The 19106-nt window shown below is 39.1% G+C and overlaps 2 protein-coding genes across 3 annotated transcripts; both read left to right on the forward strand.

Moving 5' to 3' along the window:
- Positions 1–1394: 1394 nt before the first annotated feature.
- Positions 1395–7338, forward strand: LOC115747931 (mitogen-activated protein kinase kinase kinase 5-like). Of its 2 annotated transcripts, XM_030684260.2 has the most exons (12): positions 1395–2087; positions 2647–3174; positions 3248–3335; positions 3462–3524; positions 3618–3781; positions 4045–4120; positions 5930–5989; positions 6069–6197; positions 6643–6849; positions 6950–6957; positions 7007–7067; positions 7183–7338. In XM_030684260.2, exons 1-11 carry the CDS (start codon positions 1744–1746, stop codon positions 7023–7025), a joined length of 1686 nt encoding a protein of 561 aa, XP_030540120.1. In that variant the 5' UTR covers positions 1395–1743; the 3' UTR covers positions 7026–7067; positions 7183–7338. The 2 variants fall into 2 exon arrangements, with proteins under 2 accessions (XP_030540120.1, XP_030540121.1); XM_030684261.2 differs by lacking the exon at positions 6950–6957 and having other exon boundaries at positions 7014–7067.
- Positions 7339–8350: 1012 nt separating this feature from the next.
- On the forward strand, positions 8351–18261 carry LOC115747873 (gamma-tubulin complex component 5-like). The gene is made up of 19 exons (XM_030684195.2): positions 8351–8499; positions 8591–8705; positions 9555–9670; positions 9747–10010; positions 10100–10197; positions 10475–10637; positions 10738–10848; positions 11356–12381; positions 12471–12623; positions 12714–12813; positions 12905–12999; positions 14203–14394; positions 14497–14553; positions 14628–14699; positions 14831–14929; positions 17034–17165; positions 17271–17444; positions 17649–17859; positions 17894–18261. The coding sequence occupies exons 2-18, from the start codon at positions 8684–8686 to the stop codon at positions 17817–17819; spliced, it is 3045 nt and encodes a 1014-aa protein (XP_030540055.1). The 5' UTR covers positions 8351–8499; positions 8591–8683; the 3' UTR covers positions 17820–17859; positions 17894–18261.
- The last annotated feature ends 845 nt before the right edge of the window (positions 18262–19106 follow it).

Here is a 19106-nt window from a genome sequence, read left to right on the forward strand (position 1 = left end):
ATGTCGTGTCATATGTTGTGTCGGTGATACATTGCTTTCAATGAAGCTCAAAGATCGTGCTCTCCCAACGGCCTCCCAAGGTTGACAAGCTCGGGCGAAGAAGGAGAAAGAGTGTCGCGAGTTGGTGGACGAGGAGAGAGCGTGCACAAGGCGGTAATCTCCCTCGACCGGATGCACGAGTCGTATGCGAAGATGTTGAGCACGAATCCTAACTACTATTTGCGGCTTCTTCAATTTGGGTAAATCAAAGCATTTCGAACAAAATCACCCTTGGTGTTTTCGTCGGAATAGACATGTGGGAAAATGCCGGAAAATCCGAAAAACGTTTTTCCAAAAGTAGAGAAAATATTTCTTTTTTTGAGAAGAGGAAAACATTTCTCTCATCTTTCCTTCATCTTCTCTTTCTTATTGCCTTTTTTTTTTTTTGTCTTTCTTTTCATTTTATTTATTTTTAAAAATTCCAAAATTTTAATTTTTTATTTTATTTTACTTTACTTTTTTTTCTTTTCTCCTTCTTCCTCCTCCCTCCGCCAGCGGCTCCTTCTCCTTTGTTCCTATGCCGACCGCGGACCTCGGCGATGGTCATTAGCTCGGCGATCGGCCATGACGCGGGCCGATGAGCTCCCCGTAAATTGAGCGCATGCGATTCCTTTATTCTCGCTGGTCTTTTGGTTTGCTATTATCCAGCACTTTTGCCTCTCCTTTCATCGCTAGCTCGTGGCACTGTATTATTTGGTTTGATGCAGGACATGCTGATGCTCACAAAAATGCGCGAATGTATGTGATTACGTCAACGTTTTTGTCTTATTAAAATGAATGAAAATTTCGTACTTAGTATCGTAGTTGATCTCTCCAATAGTGTCATTGCACGAGCTCGAGGCTTGCCTAGACCGGCCGATCCTCGAGGTTCGCTTGCAGCCGGTTGCCGGCTGTCGCCGTGGCTGGCAACTAGCCAAAACCGGAAGGAAAAGAAAAGTATAAATAAATGAAAACAAAAAGAAATTTTTTTTTTTATTGATATGAGTGTTTGGAGGAAAATTAAATTCGATTTTTCATACCAAACGATGAAAAATATGTGTCGGATCTTTTTCATATTTCTAGTTAAAAATCGAAAAATATTATTATTTTTCTGAAAAATGACTTTTTGAAAATTAAAATCAGAAAATGCCAGAGGGCAATAACGAAAACCGTAAAAAAGAAAAAGGGAATGTGGACGATAATGGCAAATGAATTTCATTTTCTACGTTTCTTTTGACAAGTGGAAATGGCTAGCTTCAACGATGGAGGATCATGTGCTGCTCACGTGCATCCCATGGTTGACCGGCACAACGATGGATCCGGTCAAATCTTTGACCTGCGGCTACGAAATTGATAAAGAAACTACTCGACTGGAAGCTCTGTCCTCGTGTTGACAATGGCGGCTCTTTCGATTTCTTTACTAGTCCGTTCGAATCACCAGTTCAAAAGACAAGTGTTTGATATTTAGCTGTCGAAAGCGAACATGGAGAAATCGCTCCTCATCCACCTCAGCTTCTACTTGATTTGTTGACCAAGCAATCACCACTAATTTCCGTCTTCAAAAGTAAACGGAGGACGAGGAAGACGAAACCAGCGAGGCGATTCCCATGGCCGCGTGAGCCCTTGCTTGCTCTCTCCCGCGCGCGCCGGTTCTTTTGGTTGCTCTTCTGGGTGTTGTCTCCTGCTGTCGGTTGGTCGTTTTGGAACCGCACGCGCGCTTCGCAGATGAACCGTTGCGCTCGTTCGTCCTTCGGCAACGCGTCCCCGTCCGGTTCTCCGGCGAGCCGCGACGGCCGAGGGCCGTCGGTCATGCAGAGGCGGCTCACGAGGCAGAGGAAGCTCCGGTATGCGACGGACGACGAGATCGGGTTGGTCCAGGTGGGCGGCCTGTCGCGGTCGATGCCGGTTTCGCCCCAGTCAACGCCGAACACGCGGTCGCCTGGGAGGTCGGAAAGCTGGTGGTCGACGGCGGTGCCTCAACCGCTGCCGTTGCCCGAGATGGCTTCTTCGTGGGTAGCGCCGGATAGAACTGGATTGACCGAGGAAGGATCCGCCTCCGAGGTAGGGAGGTAGGGCTGCTAATATCTAACGAGCTTAGTGATAGTTCTGAGTTAGCTTGGCCACAACAATACGAGTCCTATGCTGCCTGGTTTGCCTTGAAATAGTTGTAGAAGACCATTGGGTTAATGACGACGCTTTGGTCATTGGCATGGGCACTAAGACTGAAAGCTTTATATGTTTCACTTCACCTGCTTTTTGAATTGTTAATGACAGCTGATTGTCCTTCTTTGTCAAGAGTTGGTCAAGAAAGTCAGTGGAAATTGTTATTGTTGTAAGTCTAACTGATGTAAGCTAGCTAATTCGACGGCGTCTATAAGAAGGATGAATGCTTAAATTAATGTGCCATATGTCAAGGAATTCTCAAGATTTGTTATCTTTGAAATCAAAAGCTGAGTGCTGTTTGGATAAATAGCAACTTATATAGATTAAACTAAGCTATTGTGTCAGAGAACGAAAATTCTCTGCAGTGGTCAGACATACCACTCTATATTCGTTTTGAGTTTCTCTTATGCAAAGAGCGAGCAGTGACTTTTACTGATCAAGCTATTATGGTTATGAAACTCTCAGGAAGAACAATGGGCATGTGTCCCCAAAATCAGCTAAACCTTCAACATACTCCAAAACGGTTTTTCTGCAAGACTTGAGTTTGGACAATCACAACTTGCGGATCAATATACCAGCCAGGAGCGCTCCAGCTAGTAGTCTGTCAAGCCCTCATCTTAGCCCCCAGAATCCGGCTACTGGGTACTTTTCCTGTAAATCAACGGTTCCAGACGGTTGGTCTACTTTGAAAGGCCAAACTCCAACCTTACCAAAATCTTTGGGTCATCTTTCTCCACTTCAAAGCCCGACTTCAAGCACTCCCAGCCCGAACCGCAAAAGTCCTCGTTGTACTGCATCGTGGTATCAACACAAATCTCTTTCCGAGACTTGCATAGCTCAGCTTAATGCCCATCCATTACCTCTTCCCCCTTCAACGTCAAATATCAGCCATGCCGCAGAAAGGCAAAACTTGGCATCCGTGACTGGTCAGTGGCAGAAAGGGAAACTTATTGGACGTGGTACATTTGGGAGCGTTTATGTTGCAACCAACAGGTAAGCTCATGCTTAGGAGAATTTATGAATTCTTCATGGTCTGTGACATGATTAACTCTGTTTCTTTTATCAGAGAAACAGGAGCTTTATGTGCAATGAAAGAAGTTGACCTAATAATGGATGACCCAAAATCTATTGAATGTGTGAAGCAGCTGGAGCAGGTTACTTGTGATAACTTCGTCTTAAATGGCTCCTTGTAACAGTTATTCTTTGTATGAGCATTGATATGAATAATCAATCTGACAATTAGCTGTGCTCTTGTCCTCTTCATTATCTCATGGTTGCAGGAAATCAGAGTTCTTAGACAATTCAAGCATCCGAATATCGTGCAATATTATGGTAGTGAAATTGTAAGTGCTTTCTAGTTTTCCCCATCTCATTTTGATTGGATTATAGTGCCATTCCGAAACTTTATTAATGAAGGGAGCTCATTCTATCTGCAGGTTGATGATCACTTCTACATATATTTGGAGTATGTCCATCCGGGATCAATTAACAAATATGTCCGTGAACATTGTGGAACTATGACTGAATCAGTTGTTCGCAATTTCACCCGTCACATTTTATCTGGGCTTGCTTATTTACACAACAAACGCACAATTCACAGGTAAGCAACAGTTTACATGGGATACGTATGTATGACTCTCTTTAGCATAAAACTTGATAACAATGCCCACTATGAATATCATTATCGTGGCAAAACCTTTTTATTGAAATGGAATGGTCTCTGTTTTATCACAAGAATACTCTGTGCTCTATTACTCTTGCCTGAAATATAGTTTAAAGATTCACAGCTTCTTTTGGTGAATGCATTTCCAACTTGAATTATGCTTGGAACTATACTCATTTATGTGATTCTTTTGCCAATAGGGATATAAAAGGGGCAAATTTACTTGTTGATGCCACTGGTGTAGTCAAGCTTGCTGATTTTGGGATGGCAAAACATGTAAGCTTAGTTTGCTTCTGCAACTTAAGTTTGTTGTAGAACATGTCTTCATGCGCATTTGCATGTTCCAAGAAATTTTCATGTTTCCCCATGCCAGTTTCTTACAAGAAATTATCCTTGATGTACCTTTTGCACGTCTTTTTCTTTTTATAAGATGGCATTACATACTCATTGTGTATTTTCATTCTTTAACCATGAAAAGTGCTTGAAGGAAACGATTCAGATCATATATATGCACTTGTTAAATTGAATCTGTCCTTTGAGAAGACAGAAAACTAGCTGTAGATTCTCGGTCATTCTTATTCCAAGCCATTGAAGTTGGACACTTCTTTTGGTCAGAGAGAATGAAATCCTTCATAAAATTCCTTTGTAGCAGTTACCCTCTTTTTGCTGGTCAATGTGTCCGTGGGTCCTTGATAAGAACTGGAATGCGACCTCTTCAGCACTTCAAGGCATTGTCATCGATTTATTTTAGCATCATGTCATTTAGATTCTTCATATAATGGGAAAGTCATATGATGTCTAATTTGGTTTTAGTGGTAAGTAAAGTTCTACTTTTATATCTACACTAAACCAAAATTAAAGAAGAAAAGTTTAAAAGATGATTTTTTGTAAATTTATTTTTGTGTCAAGGTCAGCCCTAGGAGTATGGATTGTGTCCTCCTATTAATTATTTAGTGTTTATGAGATTGAAGACTGCTATGCTCTACAGCGTCTAGTCAGGTGCCAGAAAAGTGTTGAACAGCTCATTGATAGGAACAAATTGTTGGTTAAATGCATGTTCATAACTCATTAAAGTCAAAAACTTGATTTTTTACTTTTACAAGGCCACTTCTAGGAGCTTGGACTATGTGGTCCCATTAGCTATCTCGTTCGCGAGAGAAAGGATTGTCATATCTACTGGTGACTAATCAGATACTCAAAAAATCCCAAACACTAGGCAATATTTTTTTTATTAGCTATGTGCTCGAATAGTTGATATATTGGTGTTCCATAATTATGGAATTATTTGTAGCGTGTTTGATACAAAAAATACATGCATCAAACGAATCAATTGGGTTTAATCAAGGATAAGAAGATTATTCGGGTTTCCTTAATGGAAGTAGTCATTCAACTCCCAGTTAGATCAATTATGCTACACATGATTAGTGAGAAGTTTTGTTTTTCACAAATAGTCATGTGATGCTCACACATGAACAAGCACAATTAGGAAAGCCAATTGAAATATTCATGAATATCTAAACCATAAGTATATGCACTGTACATCCATGTAGTAACCAAAATTTCCTTTCATGCAGAAATCTATCTCATATAAATGCATGAAAATTGCTTACTAAATTTAATAAAGGTAACCAACGCATAAGTAGCATAAATCGGTCTATTTCCGGCATCACATCCATAATAACGGATTCGAGATTGTAACCAAGCATCGCCCGTCACAATGTTTTTTTATACATGTCGAAACAGTGGAAAAGAAAGAATATCTTTCACCATACCCTCCAGTTTGTCAACTTTCTTGAAAATGATACAAAGAGAAATTTCTTTGTTGGCAAGAGAAAAACTATCCTTTGATGAATTGATAGGCAGACATGTAGAAAACTTGGTTTTTAGCTAAAAATTTTGGGAAAGATGGGCAAACCGGGTGGTTGGATTCAGCAAAATTCAAGGGATTTAAAAACATATCGAAAGCAGAAATAGGTGCTGCTGTGGATAGAAGGGCACCACCTTTGCATTCCATGGGATAGCATCATGGAAGTTTACTGCATCAACTTTTTAGTTGCTTGTATACTAACTCAAGCTTGCATACAGCTCACAGGACAGGTTTCCATTCTCTCTCTGAAGGGTAGTCCTTATTGGATGGCTCCGGAGGTAGCATACCTTAAACTATTTTAAACTCATATTCCATGCAAGTGCAAGCTCTGATGTCACATCTCAAATTATCATGCAGGTCCTGCAGGGATCTATGACAAAGAAGAAGACGAGTCCTGAGGTTGCTTTTGCAGTTGATATATGGAGCGTTGGTTGTACCATCGTTGAAATGCTGAACGGAGTGCCTCCTTGGGGTGAACTAGAAGGGGTGAGTGTAACAACTACTCGCGTCATTCAATTTCATTTTGAAAGTTTCACAATTTTCTGCTTCTGGGCTTTTTCTTAATTGCAGCCAATTTTTTGGTTGCTTGTGTAAGTTCCAGTTTTGGCATCAACAATTGGCCTTTAGCACCAATACTTAATGTGCAGATGCACGGTCAATTCTCTGAGATTTTATGAGCACAAAACCCATATTTCTGTTGTTTTCGATAGTTTATCCTTGAGGGATCACTCTTCCAGTCAATTATTTCTTGAGATATTGCATAGAAAGATAGTTTTCTGTACTTAAGTGTTGACATCCGATACTTTTCACCAAAAACGGCTTCTCGATCTTCACTTGGTTGCTACTTCCTACTGGTTTTACTGTATTCACACATGATAGTGTTCAAAATAATGCTTTTATTTTGATACTCTGGCATTCTTCTGTGAATCAGCCTCAAGCGATGTTCAAAGTTTTGTATCGAAGCCCTCCCATACCAGAGAAGCTGTCGTCAATAGGAAAGGATTTCCTACAGCGTTGCTTCCAAAGAAATCCCGCGCATAGACCTTCAGCTAAGGAGCTGCTACAGCATCCTTTCTTGAGAAACTCTTGCGATCAAACCGGTTCGAGCTTTAGACCACCTTGCGAACTCAAAGGGATGGTGAGTTATGCCTTCTTTCTCTGGTCGAAGCATCCTCTATTACATCTTATAGTCTAGGAAAATGTGACCTGCTTGTTCCTTCTCTAACAAACATTTCCAGGGTAAATCACAAAGTGCCGCGTGCGCTGTAAGACATGAATTTGATTGTTTCTCTATGACTTCAGGCGCGAAGATGACAAACGACCCCTTGGTATGCAAATGAGGAGTGCTTCTTTGAGGTACTTTTCTTTTCTTGTCGTTATTCATTTACCATAGTCTTGCTCTAGTGACTTGGAATTTTATTTCTAGTAGACATAAGACATCTGATGTTGCTCTATCGTGTCCGTTATGCAGATACTCCCGGGTACATGTTGTAATGCAGTTAAATCTGCACCGCGACCTTTTCTACTTGTGTCTTACATAAAGAGTTGCCCTATTCCTCTTGTACCGTGGCTTCATTCTCATCCATTCTTTTGGTAGCTAACCCGGTTCAGCAACTAACGGAAAAAATTCTTATCCAATTCGATCTGCAAAGTAAAGATTTGCGGATGAGGCTACTCACCCATCACAAAAAGAGCTGTCGAAACTATATGTTGTTACACGGGACTTCAAGTCCTCGGACCAGAGTACAGCTCACAATTGGTTGGGATGCGTCTCTTTTGCCTCATTTGAAGGAGGGAATCTCTGTTTGGAAATCAAAGTGACCAAGGATTAAGAAACTGTGTCTTTCATCCATCATAAAGGAGCAACTAAAGCAGAAAGAATCACGGATTAGCATGGTGATTCCGAGTCCTGAAGGTGCTACAAAATCTTTTGAGAGAGAGAAAGAACACTAGAACAGGACATTTGACGTATGTACGGAGAGAAAATGTGCTGGGTAACTTCGTAGCAAGCGAATTGATTCAAGGCAAATTGTGCTGCGTTTCTTCTTTATGAACTGAAAATTACTTGCATTTAATCCCCTTCTTCATGTATTCTCTGTCACCATTGATGGACATGGGCTGTGTTTATGAAAGTGAATATAGGTTGGATACTTAGAATTTTTCTAATTAGATTTTCATTGCTCGCATTTTTCCAGTATGTCAAATTTCGCATTGGTGATCAAAGTTTTAACTGAATTTCTTCCGGAGTCAAAAGGAAGATTGAGATGATTACCAAATCAGTCCTAAATTTAGTATGGTGATGTTAATTAAGTCATAGATTTTTCAACTTTGTCAATGTATTCATTAATTTAACGCGAAATTTCAATATAATAGTTGCGGCCAATTGCAATTGAAATTTAATGATGTGGTATTTGATACCACATCGGCTATATCTCATGGGTAGGTAATATTTTCTCGAAAACCCATGGACACCAAGTTTTTCTTAAAAAAAAAAGAATGGTCCAAATTGCTTACAATTTCTGTCTTTTCAATGGTAGAAGATCTAATCTTAGGTGGAAAAAGGAAAAAAAAAATTTGCTATCTTCTCCAGAAATAAAGTAATTTCCTGTTTATTTTTATGTTTCAAACATGGGGTCTTTTGTTTCGGGGAAAAAAATGTATTCAGCTCCCCCCATTTCAATGAACGGCTTCGAACAAGCAGTGATCCACCGATCCACAGCAAGCCGTCTTCTTTGATCCACATTCTGCAAGAAGTCGTCTTCTTCGGTTCGCGTGATCTCTGCAAGAAGTCGTCTTTTTTTTTTTTTTTTCTTTTCTCCACACTGTCCGTTCGTTTCTTCGTCGCGCGTTTCTCGCCGTCCCGCGACTCTTTTTCACGGTTAAGTTTCTGCTTCACACTGTGTTGGTTTGCTCGTGTTGAGTGGAAATTGAATCCGCTATCGGGGGGGTGCGTCGTATTGGGAATCGTTGAAATGGAGAAGCCTCTTCGCTACGGTATAACTATCTCAGTTTTCTCCTTCCCTCTGCTTTTTTTGCTTCTTCTTCCCTTTTTTTTTTAGGGGGTGTGTGTTAATTTTGCTGGCGAATTCACTTCTAGCACCCGGGCTTTGGTCAAGTTTTTCAGTTGCAGTGTGTGGGTTGGTGAGTGGTTTTCACTTGCTTGCTAATTTCTCCGTTTTATCACCGACTGAATTTGTGAAGTTTGAGTTTGTCCTTTGGGGCTCTTCTTCTTCTTCTTCTTCTTCTTCTTATTCTTTTCTGGACTTGAGGGATGTACAGTATTGGAGTCGTCACTGCGTGAAGGTCATTCACATTTCAATAAGGGAGAGTTTTGCGTGGTGATAATGCCGTCTCTTTGTGTCTTTAGTTTTGCATTCGGCCAATTTTGTTCGTGGGTTTTCCTCTTTCAAGGCAAAGCTCTCTTTTAACTGTTAATTATGGTTCTGGGATCTATCCCAAGCATATTTGTTAATCATGACAAGAATAGATGTATAGTAAATTGGCACATTGTCATGGTATGTGAGCTTACTAGAAAGGAGTGGATTTGGATGATTAGATTTTAGTGGATGGGACCAGTGAGAGCTCTCATTAAACACTTCCACAAGAGACAAAGGGCTGTATAAGGCCAGGAACAATGACGAACTTGGATTCTACTATTTGAGCGGACTATACATTGGGAATTGTGTCAATATAAGTGCTGGATTAGCCACTTATGATGCAGCATGGATGAACAACTTGTGCTAGGGTTGAACGACCTCTGTTGTTTCTCGGTTTTGAAGTCTGTAGGTATTAATTCATGTTGAAGTTTCTTAAGGTCAATGATTTTGCCTTTCCACTTAGCAGATGAGGCAGACATAAATGTGTCTACAAGTTTGGTTGATAAGATATATGGTGGTTTCTCTGATGGTTTGCATTTCGCTACTCCAAGTTCGAGCTTGAGGACAAATGAAGTTGACCTGGTATGTCCTCATGTCAGTACTCATACATGGAACATTTTTGTACTCATAGACTTCCTTCTCACTTTCTTTCCTCTAGGTAAGAGGTGTCTTGCAGATATTGGAAGGTTTATCCAGTTCTTTATTCAATTGGGACCAAGGCAAGAAGTGTTTCTGTGCCACAACAGGCATATATGTCACCCATCTTTCTCGGACAAGTCTTCATGCCATTCTGAGTCAGTTTAGCTATGCTGCTACTTGCTTAAAGCTGGTTGATCTTATAGTTGATAGGGTAAAGACATCTTCAAGATCACCTCCCCCTACATTGAGGGCATTTGCATGTTCTGTTTCCTCATGGATTGTGGTAAGTACTTTGAACTGAACATGCTGGAATTATTGGCTCGTAACTAGTTGAAAAACCTAGAGTGATCTTGGATTTATTTCTTGCTATAGAGATTGCGGCAGATTGCTTTGAAGGAGGAAATTCAGATGAGCAATACAAATAGTGGAATGACACCAACCCTGTTGGGACTAGCAAGTTCTTTATCCAGGTCTGGCAGTATGCATATATCAGTGATTTAGATTATAGTCACGCCATTAATTTTAGTGATGATGTAATTATTTTGGTACATAATTGTTTTTGTCATGCTCTCTTGCTTCCTGCATCTTTGTAAGAGGAGATGTTTGCCTTCAGTTCCTGCTACATTTTTTCAAACTTCTTTCATGGAGGAGCTCATTCTAGGTTTCAGTTTCAAAATCTGTTCTTTGTAGGTATATGTTGGTTGAGTCTTGTTATAGTATTTCTTATGTTGTTTGGTCATGTACCAGTCTTTGCTCAGGTGCTGAGTATCTTTTGGAAGTAGTTCATGGAACAATTCCTCTGGCGTACTTTGAGCCTATGTCTTCTGTTACAGCTTCTGAAGTGGCGGTTCATATCCTTGACTCACTTTATAAGAGGCTAGACGAAGCTTGTCTAGTACAAGGTGGTGAGGTGCTGTTCTTTTATCGAGATTTGCGCTCTTTCAGTTTTTCTTTTTGTGATTTCGCTGCTAGAAGCACTTCAAAGAAGTTAAAATAAATGCTAATTACAGGAGGAAGCTTATCAGATGCTACTTTATTTATTCGTTGGAAGCGCATTACCATATATAGAGGGTCTGGATTCCTGGCTTTATGAAGGGATATTGGATGATCCTTTTGAGGAGGTAATTGAGATTGATATTTCCTGTTGCTTCTGTCTCTGCTCACTTTACAAAGTGAACTTGTTATTACAGGATAGATACCTCATGCAGTATCATTCTACAACTCTGATGAAGCTGTGGGTTAACTTTCTGTTAATTATGCTGAATTAATAGTTTGTCAAATCAAGAGCTTTTTATGCTGGTGGAATTGTATTTGCACACCATTTTTCCAGTAATCTTCTTTGATTTTGTTACGATGATGCTGAAGTGCTCCTTTAAGCTTTGGTTGGAAGATGGGAGGGGTGAGGAAAATGAGAGCTGAGGTAAAATGTTGGGACCAAACTGGAAATTTTTGTGAGAGAAATTTCAAATCGCCATTTTCTACCCCAACCACCTATTTCAACCCCCCCCCCCCCCACATGTTCCAAATAAAGCCTTAGTCTGTGTTATTTGTGAATATTTGTTGCGTTATTTTTGTTCGTTTCAAATTGGCTTTCTTGCTTATACTGTTTCCTTTTTCCTCTCTGGCAGATGTTCTTTTATGCTAACAAGGATGTCACGGTCGAGGATGCTGACTTTTGGGACAGGAGTTATCTTTTGAGACTAGCACAGGATTGCAAGTTAGATGCTCAGAAATCTGTTGTCAATAACTCCAAGGATCATGTACCTTTAACGGGTGATATTAAGGAAACAATGGAAAGGGAACTGAATCTTGGCTCTTTGAAAGCTAGGGAGTGGAGTGATAGAGATAGGCAAGTGTGTCCTATGTTTATGAAGGACATTTCTAAATCAATTGTTTCTGCTGGCAAGTCATTCCAGCTAATACAGCACGTTCCAACAATTTCCTCTGATTCTCGGAGAAGTAATTATGAAACTGATGCTTCAGGAGGTTCTGTTAATCTTAACGGCTTAACAAGGATTTATTGTAGGCAGAGCATGGCCGGATTGACTCTATCAGAAACCTTTTCTGTGTCACTGGCTGGTCTTATTGGCTATGTTGATGAATTGTCGAGATACTTTCAGCAAGGTGACTGCTTCCAATTGGAGATGAGACCTTCTTTTGAAAGCCATGCCGACCACCAAACAAAAGTGGGGAAAGGAGAGGAAGCGTTGCCTTCTTCTTACCTCTCAGAGAAGACATGGTTCAAGCTTTTGATGAATACAATTTCTCAAAGGAAAGAGATTTATTGTGATACTAGGGCAGCAAGTGATGTTCTTAATGTGGAGCACCGTACTATAGGTTCAGAAGTAATTGATGATGATCTTTCTGTTGGGTCATTTTGTCCTGAGAATCCAGTTCTTACTGTTTGCCATAAAAGACTAGCTAAGAGTGTGGATGCCTGGAAATGGCTAAACTTATCTAAATGCTATCATCTTCCTCCACTGAATGATGAGGTCTTGTGGAAGGCAATTTTTGGTGAAGAGAGTGGACAAACTCAAGGAACTGATTTTGCATTTAAATTTAGTTTTGGCCAGTTTGAATATCAACATGCGCAAAATGACACAAAGCTATTAGAAGGGTTGTTTCCTTTTCCTACTCTTCTTCCTTCCTTTCAGGTATTCCATTTTGATACTTCTTTGGACTACTTTTGCTTTGACTTCAATGGAATTCGTAGCAATAGTCCTAATGGATAATACTGAAACAGGATGACATCCATGTGTCAGGACTCTTGCCATTTCAGAGAAATAGTACGCTTCCATCAAGAACACTTGGTTGGATTCGACATGTTGAACCAAGAAGTACTCCCCTTCCTCTGGCCATTATGCAGGAATGCCTTGCGGTTTACATAGAGAAGCAGGTGATGGCACTGCTACACAAGTCCATTACTTTCGTGTCCTTTTTCAGAAATTTGCATTTAAAGTGCTGCTGACTTGCTTATGTCTCATAGGTGGATTATATAGGCAAGCAAATACTATCAAAGTTAATGCATGACTGGAGACTGATGGATGAACTAGCGGTGTTGCGTGCCATATACTTGTTAGGTTCAGGTGATTCCAGCTTTTTGTACTGCCATCTTATTTGTCAAGAGTTAGCATTTGACCTCAATTTCATGGCTCATGAGTTGAAGCAATAATTCAGGTGATCTATTGCAGCACTTTTTGACGGTGATATTCAATAAGCTGGATAGGGGGGAGAAGTGTGACGATGATTTTGAATTAAACACATTATTACAGGTGTAGTTGGTTTCTTTGAGCATTATGTACAAGTTCTGAGTGAGGTTCTGTCAACTTTTAATATAGTTGATTCTGATAAGGTTATTTTCATCCGTGCAAGTTTTTATTCGGATTTGACCATAGTTTATTGACTTTGTTTTTCAGTCTTCTTCTCTCCAGTTTTTTTTTTTTTTTAAGTAATCTACATCATGTTTCTGCTATCATGATGAGCCGAAAAAAATTCTCTAACAAAGTTCATGAGTTGATGAAACCGGGAACTTTGAGTAGGACAGCTTCTGTGGAGGTTATCCTTTTCCAAGTAAATGTTTTTGTTTGCGTAATCTGGTTATCATTTAGTTTCTTATTAGTGCTATTGTAACTTTTTAGGAAGATCTTATATGTTATATTCATTATTTGATGTTCCATTGTCTGCTCTTTTGAAGTTCCATTTTCTTTGATTTTTGTGGTAAGAGTAATAGAACAACCAAACAAAGGACCAAACATCTGCTTGGTCAAACTGAAAATTAAATGCTGAAAACTAATAGTGAATTTTAAGTGCTGAAAAATGAAAAAAAAATGTTGCTTGCTTATTGACGAATATTTTGTATTGGATGATACTTCTTTTATCTTGCCAAATATTGAGATATGAATATCATTGGCCGGTTTTGAGCTTTTATTGATGAATATCTAGTATTGAATGATACTTTTTTGATTTTGCCAAATATTGAGCTGTGAATATTATTGGCAGTTTATAGGCTTTTAGCAATGTAATACGGAATATTGTATTTCCTATTTGGATGGCTTTTCTAGTGAATGAACTAAGTAACCCCATCCTTAGTGAAATAAGTGATTTTGACCTAATTAAATCTTTTAAGTCAAAATTGGTTATGGTTATCAAACGTGCTTAATTTTATTTAGTGCTGGATGTATTCATTTTCAGTACTTATTGGAGTTATGCCTAAGAATGCTAAGAAGACATCACCGTGCACATTCATCTTGACTGCAATATTGCATAATTGAGTTTAAGTTTTAACATGTTCAATTTGTCAGATGTTACTTGCTTTGAATGTATCATTAGAGTGGCTGGCTTTTGAGTACCACCAGATGAATGGGGTAGACCACGTGTTTTAGGCAAGCGTGCATGATTGGGTATTACAATGTTGCCACGAGGAATGCTCAATCAACATAATGACTTTCCTAATTGACCGTGTGCATTGACTACAGGAGTCCGTTAGGAATTCCGCTGATGGCAATCTACTGACTACTCCTGATTCGTTAATTGTATCTATCTCTAGAAGTCAAGTCTCTAATAATGATGAGCAAAATACCACGACAGCCTTTGCCTCCACCCCTCGTAAAATGTCTGTACAGAGCTTTGGAATTGACGGTCTGGATTCTCTGAATTTTTCGTATAAGGTTATTACAACGCCAAAGGACTCTTCAGAATGTATTGCTCCTACTCTTTTTTTCTTGATAACTGCCATGTAGTTAAGCATATCTATGTGGTAATTGTAACAGGTTTCTTGGCCACTTGAACTTATTGCAAACACAGAAGCTATTAAGAAATATAACCAGGTAATACTTACAAGTGGATTGTTTTACTAAACCCATTCTTCCTTTCTCTCATGGTTATTTGGCTTTGTCCACAGGTTATGGGGTTCTTATTAAAGGTCAAGCGTGCAAAGTTTGTTCTGGATAAAGCTCGGAGGTGGATGTGGAAGGTATTCGTTTCTTATTGCATATCTTATGGGTTCTCCGGAATACGGTTGTGAGTTAAGGCTAGAGAGTCCCCACAAAGAGTTTTTCTGACATTGGCATTATGAGAATTCTAAACTTTTGTCCTACATTCCAGGGCAAAGGAATTGCATCATACAGCCGCAAGCATCACTGGTTGGTTGAGCAAAAGCTTCTCCATTTCGTAGATGCCTTTCACCAATATGTGATGGACAGAGTAGGACTCTTCCCTTTTTGTTGCTGTACTCGCATATGTTGTTGAGGAGTAGTTGCACCATTTCGTAATTAATATCTCCGGGCATGGTTGCTAGTTTGTTCTGCTTTGGCATGCTATTTGCTTATTTGCTTGCCACTCCTAAATTTCACTTCCAGGACCATGCTTTCGGCAACTCTGGGACATCTTATGAGAAAATTTTAGTACGCAGAAGATGTTTGCATGCAGTGTCTTTGTTTGTATACCCACTTCATCATTTATTATTTTAAACAGGTTCAAATCTTGGTACTATTTTATTAATCTGCAGGCATGACCCCTATCCAGTTAAAGTTAAACTGTTCTCTTTTCTGAATTATAAAAAAATAAAAAGCATAATGTATCTCTCCATTAACTTAACCCAAACTCACACAAAGTGACCGCAAGCGTGCACACGAGGATACACCATTCAAATGAAACCTACAGACTAGCTTTTGAAATTTTGTCGTTTTCTTTTCATTCATGTTGGTTGCCATGTTGAGAGAGTTTGGCTTTCATGCTTACATACCTCTCTGTTCACAGAGTATCCTCAATTTAAAATTGTGATGCTGGAGTACTTTTGAACACTCATTTTATCACATTTTTTAGTAGCATACTATGGCGGAAGAGGACAGTTGCAAGAATGTCAGGGGTAGAGAGAGTGATAGTAGGATTTACCTGGCTTAACTCAGAAATTGTGTTCCTAAGTTCTAAAATGTTTAGATGACAAACAAACTGTTTATTGTCTTTATTAATATTTTGCTGATCTCTTTGGTGCCTCACCAAGTCTCATCTATGCAATCTATTTTCTTCACTGTCCATTCCAGATCATTATGTTGAGACATGCCTCGTGGTGTTACCGACGATAGCTTGAGTCCTGGTGGGGGAAGCTTTGTCTTTGATCTCAGTTATATCCGGTCTGAATTTGAAATGGTTCTAAAGTGAAGGAACTTAAGATTGTCTATTACATGCAACATTGAGATTATATCATAGCAGGAGTTTGCAAAATATTTTGATACTTCAAGAGGAAGGTTTAGTGACATAAATGTTGGACGTTTTGCATTATGGATGAGAAAATGATCTACCACCATTCCTCGACACTAGATTTTCATGTTGGTAGTTGTATTGTTGGATGTGCCTCTCCTTTACAGGATGGTTGACATGTTGTCGTGTGGATTGTAGTTGTGCTGATTAACTTAGGGAATTTGAACGAAGCATAATGGCTATCGTCACCTATGTAGATTGAAACCGTTGTAGGATATGATGCACTGGATGTCTTGCTTTTATTGATTGGCTGGTGAATGAATTAACATCAATGGCGGCAGATTGAGAATAGCATTATTTAATAGATAAATCATAGGGGATGGTGAGACATGATAGCAATGACTTTACAAGCTCATTTATCCATTGGAAGTTTCAGTGAATGATGTGACCCATGGTTCTTTTGTTTTTTTTTTGGCCAATTGACTGGTGGATAACAAACTGAGGTAATGTAAGGATATAAAGTAGGGTTATGGCTAGTGGAAAGTTTGTTCCAGAGCAAGATGGCATCCATTGTGAGTATTGTTTTGTCAGCATGTCATGTTAGTGTTAATGGTTTTTGTCAATTTGTTTCGGCTTAGGAACATGATTGATCAACCCATTTATTCTGCAACCTTGTTTTATAGTGTCCATTTTCAAGTTAAATAATTTTCTGCATCATAATCTGGCTTCTCTAAGTTGTTCAAGTCTACGTGATCAGATCTTCTGTAGTTGCTGCATGGTAGAGGTGTGATCAAGTTAGTCCAAAAGGGACAAACTTAGTTCCTTCGTATTGATAGAAAGTAGATGACGCAGTTGAAAATGTTAAGAGAGGGATGGATCAGGTACAGAGAATAATAACGAACGGAAAAGGAGCTGTTTAGATATGCTGCATATAGTATAAACCATAAGCTCCGATTCTTCACACTTCATGTTTCTAAATATGCCACTTTTAGCACAGCATCCTATCTGAGTGTGTCAAGGTAGAGTGACGTCATAGTGGCAATAGTCATGTTGATTATTAATCAATCCATGTTGGGTCACAGATCTCTGATGCATAATTTACATTCAGGTATATCACAGTGCTTGGCGCGAACTTTGTGAGGGTATGGCAACTGCTCGATCACTGGATGAGGTCATGGAAGTGCATGAGGCCTACTTACTGTCAATTCAGCGGCAATGTTTTGTAGTTCCAGATAAGTTGGTGGGTATACATCTTATTTCCATTGATGTTTGTGGTCTTTCTATTGAAGGAAATTTGTCCCCGAAATCAGATTGTTGAGTATTTAATGCGTGCATTGGCATGTAGTGGGCTCTGATTGCCAGCCGGATCAACAGCATCCTCAGTTTAGCTTTGGACTTCTATTCCGTACAACAGACACTTAGTAGTGGAGGAGCAATTCCTACTATCAAGGCCAGATGCGAGATGGAAGTGGAAAGGATCGAGAAACAGTTTGATGATTGTATCGCTTTCCTTCTTAGGGTATGGCACTGTCTTCTCTGGCTGTAATCACCGTTCAATCTCAGCTTGATTTGCCTGAAGTGAAATTTCTGCATGTACTGTGGATTTACGTGAAGAAAATACAAGCAGTCATGTCACCATATGCAGACTGGTTACCCGTTCGTGTGTATTGCGTGGTATGGTAAAGTCAAGTGAATTGACATGTTTTAAGTTTCTGATATGCAGGTTCTATCGTTCAAGCTTAATGTGGGGAACTTTCCTCATTTGGCTGATCTAGTGACGAGGATAAATTACAACTATTTCTACATGTCTGACGGTGGAAACTTGAAGACTCGCACGGGCACTGAAAGTGTGGCTTCTAGATTTGGGAAAGCCCCTTCTGCTGGAGCTGAGTAGATTATGCTGATGATTGATTAGTCACACGTGAAGAGACTAGGTTTTGTTGAATCTTGCGAGCGTGAAGAGACTAGGTTTCGTTGAATCTGGCGTTGCTGGCAGAACATCAGCTCCGAGCTACATATTGGAGGCCGTCGAAGGTGAGACGTTTGCACGGAAAATCGGGCAATGAGAACAAGCAGAAAAGTTCATTTGGTGGCGATCTTTTCCATTGTTATACCGGTGTTGCACTTTTAGGGTGGTAGTTTTTTCATCTGTGTAACTCTCTGTGGTCAAGTTGTAAATTCCCTGTAAAGCATAGACTATATTTCTCTCTTGTGCTTTTGGCTAGCTACTGATGAGTGCTCCAACCCCTTGTGTTTTGGTAATTCTATTGTTCTGAGTTCGTCGGAAACAGTTAAAATGTACATCAAGAAGGATCAATTCCTGAGCACCTGATCCATGGACCGCGACTCGACAAGTTTATTCCCAATGAATGACAGTGATTTCTTATTTTAGGATTAATTCCACGAAAAACCTTCAATTGGTATTGGTATGATAAATTTACTCCAAAAGTAATTTTGTGACCATCAAAAGCCTCAAATCTATATATTTACGATAAATTCATTTCAAACTAATTTTTTTATCGCGAAAATCTCAAATTAATTTTATGACAATGAAAATTCTAAATTGATACATATGTGATAAATTTATTCTTTGTTAGTTTCCATTAAATTAGAGTTAATATCATGAAAAATTTCAAACCGATATATGCGACAAATAGAGAGTAAAAATCATAAATTGGTATACCTATTAACTGTTAGGTATCATTAAAAGCTATATTTTAGGACATTATTGAGTGAACCTCACTTTAAAAAAAAAAAGGTACATCTCTTTAACAATTATAAAATTCACGATTTCAAGTACAAAGTATATCAAATTCATTACACCTGTGTATCTCACTGTTAGAAACTTTATTTGGTTTACAAATTACTTTTCAGTATCACTAGTATAGCTCGATTCATTGGATGGATAAATTAGAATTGACTCTTAAAAGCATAGGAATTATATCAGTTAGAAAAAAGAAAACATCGTAACATCTTTTCTACCTCATATAAATCTTAGCCCTCAATAATTTTGATCTTATTGTAGAAAAATAATACATATTACTTTGGATTTGGAATAAGCCTCGTCCCTTGTCTAACCTCATATCTAACATTATTACAAAGGATTCAAAGACACGAATAAATCCCACCAAGTCATTTTTCGACTCTTACAAAGCAAGATTGATTGAAACAGACCTTCAAC

Source organism: Rhodamnia argentea, chromosome 2 (assembly GCF_020921035.1).
Source record: "Rhodamnia argentea isolate NSW1041297 chromosome 2, ASM2092103v1, whole genome shotgun sequence".
NCBI classification, from domain to species: Eukaryota; Viridiplantae; Streptophyta; class Magnoliopsida; order Myrtales; family Myrtaceae; genus Rhodamnia; species Rhodamnia argentea.